Source organism: Spermophilus citellus (genome assembly GCF_964194105.1).
Source record: "Spermophilus citellus genome assembly, chromosome: 7".
Lineage (NCBI taxonomy): Eukaryota > Metazoa > Chordata > Mammalia > Rodentia > Sciuridae > Spermophilus > Spermophilus citellus.
The window spans coordinates 157,634,010-157,642,568 of NC_138188.1; the positions used below are offsets into that span (position 1 = coordinate 157,634,010).

At 42.6% G+C, this 8,559-nt stretch overlaps 1 protein-coding gene across 1 annotated transcript; it reads left to right on the plus strand.

The window, feature by feature from the left end:
• The first annotated feature begins 465 nt into the window (after nt 1-465).
• On the plus strand, nt 466-3,833 carry LOC308652647 (carbonyl reductase [NADPH] 1). The gene is made up of 3 exons (XM_081300634.1): nt 466-878; nt 1,573-1,680; nt 3,094-3,833. Exons 1-3 carry the CDS (start codon nt 590-592, stop codon nt 3,528-3,530), a joined length of 834 nt encoding a protein of 277 aa, XP_081156760.1. The 5' UTR covers nt 466-589; the 3' UTR covers nt 3,531-3,833.
• Nucleotides 3,834-8,559: the final 4,726 nt, after the last annotated feature.

Consider the following 8,559-nt stretch of genomic DNA (forward strand, 5'->3'; position numbering starts at 1 on the left):
GGTAGTCACCTGCCAGCACCCACCAACTCCCACTGGCCTGTGTGGCAAGGTAAGGGCCTTTCTTCTTGAACCCTTTCCTTTCCCAGGGCTCTGCACACAGTCTGCTTGGCAAACCGCTCCAAAAATCCTTCAGCAGAAAGTCCAAGCCCTCAGCGTGGTTCCCAGGGATGCCAGTGATCTGCCCCAGCCAACCTCCAGGTTCACTCTGACTCCCCCAAAACATTCCTCATGTTCCTCTACAAAAAGCTACTCGATCTCACTGTTTATTCCTCTAACTGCGAAAGGAAACCACAGTTGAACAATTAAGTACACACCAATAAAACCAGGAGGCGAGTTTTGCAAAGATTAAATTGAGAAGCACAACTTTAATCTCCACCTCCCAGTCTTTAACCGCCCCAGGCGACTCCAGGGGACTCCGGCGGGCTACGCCATGCGTGGGGCCGGGCTGCGCCTGCGCCTGCGCCTGCGCCTGCGTGGTGGGCCGGCGGTCCCGGGCCAGCAAACTGCGGTTGCTCCACTTTTGCGCTCCAGCGGTGCAGAGGTTCTAAGGTCCGCTCTCCGCGCAGGTGTTCCGCGCAGCCCACCAGCCATGTCGTCCTGTCGCCGCGTGGCGCTCGTCACTGGAGGCAACAAGGGCATTGGCTTTGCCATCGTGCGCGACCTCTGTCGCCAGTTCTCGGGGGACGTGGTGCTCACCGCGCGCAGCGAGGCGCGGGGCCAGGCAGCGGTGCAGCAGCTGCAGGCAGAGGGCCTGAGCCCGCTCTTCCACCAGCTGGACATCGACGACCAGCAGAGCATCCGCGACCTGCGCGACTTCCTGCGCAAGGAGTACGGGGGACTAGATGTGCTGGTCAACAACGCGGGCATCGCCTTTAAGAGTAAGCTGTCGGTCGGGGTGCAAAGCTTGTAGCCCTGGGGGACCACCTTCTGCAAGCGGCTCAGGAGCGGGTGCCCTCTGCTTTGTGGGATCCAGAAAGTCTCCCTAGAAAGAAACAGAACAGCACAGATGGAAGCCATAGGGAAAGCAGAGACCGGGAAGCTGCAAGCCAAAGGGACATTGTGTTTGGGCAGCTGGGATTCATTGGGACCTTTCCAGGGTTTCTTTACAAAAAAAATTTACATTAAAGCAGTTGAGTAGACTTTTGACTACTTTTGAAATAAATAATTGCAAAAAATTGATTACACCTATATAGTAAATAGACATTACCCATGACTCAGACTACCCCAATACTGCCATTCTACAAAAACAAAGAATGTTATGAAACCAGAAGGTTGACTTTTTTCCGCTTTCAACATATTTTTTTAATTGCTGCATTAGAGCTGTACATGATGATGGGATTTCATGCTACATGTTCATATAGAAGAAAATATAACAATATAATGGGGTCACTATCTGAAACACTTCCCCACTCCTTCCCCAACTGCTATACCCGGTTCCCAGGAGATCTCAAGTGCGAACAAGCCTGCACTAGGCACAAGACTTTACTTGGAGGGATATCCTGTGCACTCTTTTATTTCGGAGAAATTCTACCCCATGGCAACTGTTTACTGTTTTCTCTTTTTTCTTAAAAGTGGCTGATCCGACACCCTTTCATATTCAAGCAGAAGTCACAATGAAAACAAACTTTTTTGGTACCCGAGATGTCTGCACAGAGCTACTCCCCCTCATAAAACCACAAGGTGAGTGGGGTGGGTGATCTGGCCCTGCCCTCCTGCAGTCTCATCTCCTTGCCCCTGGCCTCTCCTGCTGCAGCTGTGTCCCTGCCTTGCTGGGCCTCCACCTGCCAGGTGCAGCTCTACTTCCCCCGCCCCCTTCTCCAGTGGCTTGGTGCTCTGTGCACTGTTCTTCCACACCTGGCTCTTTGGTATCCTCAAGTGTCTGTTCAAAGGTCTCCTCAGAGCAGCTCTTTATTTCTTCTTTCCCTCCTACTGACAAAGGCCCTAGGATTCCATTCTGTGCACCCTCATTCAGACTCATGGACTAGGACCACCTCTCAAGACACAGCCCCACTAAACCTGTCACCTGCCCAAAACACTCCCAGACCAACTCACACATATGGATGTTCCTGATCCTCCATAACTCCTGATAACCCCAATCTAAACTGACATTTGAGAGGATGGCCATCCTTCCTCTAAATCTTGCTGGCCACCCACCATCATGGCCACCTGGTGGTCATGAGGCTCTGCCCCCACATCAACAATGCCCATGTGCTAAGATTGTACCCACTGAGCTGGGCATCATGGGACACCCCTGCAGTCCCACCAACTTTGCAAGTTCAAGGCCCACCTCAGCAAATTACCAAGGCTGTAAGCAATATAGAAAGAACCTGCCTCAAATTTCAAAGAACAGAGCTAGTTATGTGGCTCAGTGTTTAAGCACTTTCTAGAATAAATCCGTGGTATAAAAAAATTTAAAGTAAAAGGTTGTGCGCACTGAGACTCACCTGAAACCTCATCCCAGCCCTAAACGGGCCCTCAGCTGCCCATGCACACACCTGCAAACCTCCTGAGAGGCCTCCCTTCTTGAGTCATGCCCTTTCCCAGGGCTCTGCACAGTGTCTGCTTCTGCTGAAGCTGTGCCAGGCACTCCCAGACTCCTTCAGGAGACATCCAGGCCCTCAGCATGGTTCACAGTGACGCCGTGATCTGCCCCTGTCTCCCTCCTGGCTCATTTCATCTCCCCATCAAAGTGTTTCATGCTGTGCACGCCACAGACTCTCCTAGTCTTCCACTGAAAACTGCCCTAGTACTCCTCCACTCAGCGAGACCCACCTCTCATTTAGGATACATCAGCAGCCAGCCACCTTTACAACAACGAGATGTGTGGCTTAGAGTTGTCACTTGAGTGTACAGCTTCCTTGAAACTTCTGTGCTCACAGGCATCCTGTGATCCCAGGAGGTTCTTTAGGAAGTTCTTTATGCAACCACCTAACAGTCCATGTCTGTTTCTCCTAAAGCTTATACTGGTAGCGCTCTTTCAAATGACAATTTTATGTTCTAACATCTCAGTATAATTGGTCTTCCCTGTTCTCATGTAGATTTTAAGTTAATGTTAACACAGATGAATGTATCATGGTTTGGAATGTATTTCAGGCAGAGTGGTGAATGTCTCCAGCATGGTGAGTCTGGCCAGCCTTAAACGCTGCAGCCCAGAGCTGCAGCAGAAGTTTCGAAGTGAGACCATCACAGAGGAGGAGCTGGTGGGGCTCATGAACAAGTTTGTAGAAGACACAAAGAATGGAGTACACGAAAAAGAAGGCTGGCCCAGTTCTGCCTATGGAGTGTCCAAGATTGGCGTCACAGTCCTGTCCAGAATCTATGCCTGGAAACTCAGTGAGCAGAGGAGAGGAGATAAGATCCTGCTGAATGCCTGCTGCCCAGGGTGGGTGAGAACCGACATGGCAGGACCCTCGGCCACCAAGAGTCCGGAAGAAGGAGCCGAGACCCCCGTGTACTTGGCCCTTTTGCCCCCGGAGGCAGAGGGGCCTCATGGGCAGTTTGTTCAGGATAAAAAAGTTAGTGAATGGTGAGCTGAACTCACACCTCCACCATGGTCCCCACTTGGTATCCTGCACTGATGTGACCCAAAGGACATTTATGCTTTCAAAACTATCCTTAGACCAAAAAAAAAAAAAAAAAAAAAAATCCCACAAGGCATCCTTATCAAGTGCTTAGGTGTCACATGTCACAGGTGGAACAGGGAAATCACTCAGGCACCACTAATTCCCTGAGGTCTTTTCTGATTCTGCTTTTCAACACAGGGAGAGAAAAGTGAAATTGCTGAAAATAACTAATGCAAATGAGAAGGTGAATAAAGGATTCTTGATAATGTCCACTCTGCAGACTGTTTTCATGCTGAAGCAAACTCCATGCCAGGAGCTTGGTCACTGTAAAAGCTAGGTCAAGGGGAGGGACAGGGGAACTCAGGCGTGGTCAGACCTAGAAGGAGCCAGGCCTTAAACACCTTGCTCTGTGGGCTATGCAGTCAGTCAAACAGGAGAGCAGACACACTTAGCAAAACAAGCATCAGAGTTGGATGTGGCCCCTGGACTATGGCTTACCCCTCCCCCAGGAAAACACACTACCACCAAGGCAAAGGCAGCTGCCCTGGTGGCTTCCCAAAGCCTTGGTCATTGTGTGAAAACAACCAGCAGCTTGAGAAGAGTGAGTGGGTGCTGTGTGCATGGTCACTTATGACTGAGCTGAGAGAAGTATTATAGAGACACCTGGATGTGAGTGTTCCTAAGTAGGAATGAAGTATCCCACAACTGTAATCCTCCCATGTGTTCCAAAATACAAAGAAGTAGAAGAGCATAACAGGATGTTTGGAATTGCAGACCACAGATGTATATATAGACATTGATTACCATTTTTCCACTTTTTTGTTTATTGTAAGCTTTGAAAACTTGGGGAGGGGGAGGGTGTGTCTCAGTGGTAGAACACTGGCCTAGCATGGGTGAATTCATGGGTTCAGGTCCACAGTTCAGTACCACAACAATAAATAAAAATTAGAAATGGAAAAGGAAAGCCCAGGACCTGGCACCTTACTTAGCAGTGGCTCAAGCAGAGTGGCCACACCTTGCTGTGTCTGGGTTTCTTTAACTGTCAAGCACTCATGGGATTACATGTCAGTGTAAGTGTTGAAAGAGTAATATTGCAGAAAGGGAAATTATGTACTGGGGATTGAGTCAGCACTGGCTAGCAGCTTCGGAGGTCCAGTTGGGTTTGTGATTGTAAATCTCAAGAGCGCACAGTCAGCCCCTGTGATTCCCTCCTCCCCAGTGTCTTGCTGCTAGTCAGGCTGGGTGTGGTGGTCCACACCTCAACTCTCAGGACTTCTCACACTGACCCAGGGGCTGCCATGCCTGGGGACCTGAAGAGTGAGCACCCCTGAGAACCAGCTCTTCTTTTAAAAGGGAGGTTTGGGGGCTGGGCTTGTAGCTCAGTGGTAGATGTTATGCAAACAACTACATTTGAATTAAAAGAAGAGTCACAAACAGTTTCCAAAGCTGGGAGGGAAGAGGTAGCAAGAAAACGTATTTACTTTTCATTCACGAAAGTACAGCCAACATAGTTCACATGCTATATACAATCCGCCCTTTATAAAATTCAAAAAATTTTAGTATAATCAGAACTACCATCATAATCTAATTTTAGGAAATTTTCATCCCCCCCAAACAAACAAACCCTATACCCATCAGCAATCACTCCCAGTTCCCCCTATTCCTCTCCCCGCTGGGGAGATCTCACATCTATTTCTATCTCTAAATATTTGCCTTTTCTTAACATTTATGTAAATGAAATCATATAATAGGTGATTCTGTGTCTGGCTTCTTTTGTTTATTTGTTTATTTTAAAATAAATGATAGCAGAATGCATTATATTTCTTGTTACACATATAGAGCCCAATTTATCATATCTCTGGTTGTAAATAAAGTATGTTCACACCAATTTGTGTCTTCATACGTGTACTTTGGATAATAATATCTATCACATTCCACCATCCTTGCTAACCCCCTGCCCCCTCCCTTCCCCCCTGCCCTATCTAGAATTATCAATTTCTCCCATGCTCCACCTCCCTACCCCACTATGAGTCAGTCACCTTATATCAGAGAAAACATTCGGCATTTGTGTTTTTGGGATTGGCCAACTTCACTTAGCATTATCTTCTCCAACTCCATGCAAATGCCATGATTTTATTCTTATTGCCAAGTAATATTCAGTTGTGTGTATATGCCACATTTTTAATCCATTCATCCACTGAAGGGAATCTAGGTTGGTTCCACAGTTTAGCTAGTGTGAAGTGTGCTGCTATAAACATTGATGTGGCTGTGTCCCTGTAGTATGCTGTTTTTAACTCCTTTGGGTATAGACCGCGGAGTGGGATAGCTGGGTCAAATGGTGGTTCCATTCCCAATTTTCCAAGGAATCTCCATACTGTTTTCCATATTGGCTGCACCAATTTGCAGTTCCACCAGCAGTGTATGAGTGTACCTTTCCCCCCACATCCTCACCAAAACTTACTACTATTGTTTGTATTCTTTATAGCTGCCTTTCTGACTGAAGTAAGGTGAAATCTTAGAGTAGTTTTGATTTGCATTTCTCTAATTGCTATCGATGATGAATATTTTATCATATATTGGTTGATTGATTGTATATCATCTTCTGAGAAGTGTTTCTTCAGGACCTTGGCCCATTTATTGATTGGGTTATTTGTTTTTTTGGTGTTTAGCTTTTTGAGTTCTTTATATACCCTAGAGATTAGTGTTCTATCTGATGTGTGAGGGGTAGAGATTTGCTCCTAAAATGTAGGCTCTCTATTCACCTTACAGATTATTTCTTTTGCTGAGAAGAAACTTTTTAATGAATCCATTAAAGGGATTAATTTTCATGAGAATATATTTCTCAGTTTTTGCTGGTTTTGTCTTGGTTAGGAACATCTCATCCATAGATTATAGGCTTTCTGGATTTCCTCCTAATGTTTACATTTTTAAATGATTAGTTCTTTAATCTATCCAGTATTTGTCTTAGAGTATGCTATGAGGGAGGGAAGTGTAACTTAGTTTCTCTTAATAAATATTTAATTTTTGAATACCATTTGTTTAGTGATATGATCCATATCCTTTTCCCAATGAATGGAAGCTCTACACAAATGAAATATGTATATAAGAGTGTTTGTAAACTGTTTACTTTTGTTGACTTGTCTGTTCTAACAGCATACTCTTTCATTAATGCAGATTTGAAGCATTTTGATACTCAATGGGAGTTCTCTTTAATTTTTTAAAAATATTTGATTGTTTAACATATTCTTTCTCCCTGATGTGGAAGTTAAAAGTTAACTTTCTGGCTCCAAAAAAAAATTTTTTTCGGGTGTTGATTCAGATTGCATTGAATTTATAGAATAATTTGGGGAGAACTTATAATCTATGATTTTTAATTTTCCCATCCAAAAAGGTTATATTTGCATCATTAAAAACAACGGGATTATATTTTATAATAGAATTTTAATCCTAGTTGTACATATTAAAGGCATAGACTCCTCTTGGGAGACTTTGATTTAATTAGTTTTGTAGTGATTTCAATATGTACCCAGGGAATAAAAACATTCGTGTGTGTGTGTGTGTGTGTGTGTGTGTTTAAAAAAAATTAGTTCACACACATTTTTCATTAGACTTATTACAAGGTCTATTATTATCTATTTATGATTAATTATATTCCTAAAATCTTAGAATCCTACTTTATATCTTAAGAATTATACTATATAAATAAAAGAACTAAATAATAGAAAATAAAACTATAAAAGTATTAGAATATAATATGAGAGGTATTCAGTTCGCTATTAGTTGTCAGAAAGCTGTTGACTTTGTATCTGAACTTATTATTTTTAATACCATAAGTAGAGAAATTTGAAACTTTATTGTTTTCATTTATATTTCTTCTTTATTTCTCTTTTCTGTCTTTTTAGATAGAAGGTATAGAACAGTGGTAGATGATAATTGTGACAGCCAGTGTGGTTGTCTTCTTCCTAACATTAACTGTCTAATCTTTTACTATTAAACATGATCTTTTCTGCAAGTTTCCCTATAGGCTATATGATTTCATATCTAATTTCTTAATATAATAATAATTACTATTATAATCTAAAAATCACTCATTTGTTGAGATGGTCAAATTCATTTTTATGTAGTGATCTTTCCATTTATTTAAAATTTCATATCTAGAACATTTTTTTCCTCATTGTTAGGTTGTTAGTTACTATTTAAAATCAAGCATTTTGACTTCATGCCCCAAACAAAACCAGAAGCTTACCATGTTTTCCCTTCATTTCCATTATCCTTCCAACCCTAACATCTCCCATGTGGAGATCTCCTGGGATTTAAGTTGCAGACTGTTGTTAAAAAAGACTTTAAATATATTTCCACATTATGTTCCATTGGTTTCTCTGTATACTTTTGATTCCTGGGTCTCTCATGTGCCCCGTTTTGAATTTTTTCTCTTTGTGCTTGATTAAATCTATTGGAGAAGGTCTATGGGGGAAGGGTTAGCATTCAGAATCTTTCAACATCTGAAAATGCCTTAATTTGTTTTTCCTTTTGAATGCTAATTTGGACAGGATTCAGATTCTCCATTCAAGTATTTCCTTCTCAGAAGATTTAAGGTATTACTCTATTGTCCCTTAGCATCAAGTATTGTCAAGAAGAAATTTGATGCTGGCTAGATTTTTTATTTATTTATTTTAGGTAGTCTGTTTGTCCTTTCATGCAGCAGTTAGGATTTTCTCTTGATCTGTGAACTTCCCAATTTTACAACAATATGACAGACGGCAGATCTTTTTCAAGTGATAGACTTTTAAAAGTCATATTTTACTTTGGTCCTGGAAAATTTTCTATAGTTTTCTAATTATTGTTCTTTGCCATGTCTAAACTTTTCTCTTTTTTTTTTTTTTTTAGTTGCAAAATATTTTACTGTTGGGCCTGATACAATATTAAACCAGAAACTATGCTAAAATAACTGCTTGCTCCAGCAATTTCAGCCAATTTTTGCACCAGATTAATTAAC

What these genes read in the sequence shown, in the direction of transcription:
- LOC308652647 (XM_081300634.1), top strand. Translation starts at nt 590, where the DNA reads ATGTCGTCCTGTCGCCGCGTGGCGCTCGTCACTGGAGGCAACAAGGGC. An exon ending in CGCGGGCATCGCCTTTAAGA is followed by an intron (nt 879 to 1,572) that starts GTAAGCTGTCGG and finishes TTTTCTTAAAAG; the next exon opens with TGGCTGATCCGACACCCTTT. An exon ending in CCCCCTCATAAAACCACAAG is followed by an intron (nt 1,681 to 3,093) that starts GTGAGTGGGGTG and finishes AATGTATTTCAG; the next exon opens with GCAGAGTGGTGAATGTCTCC.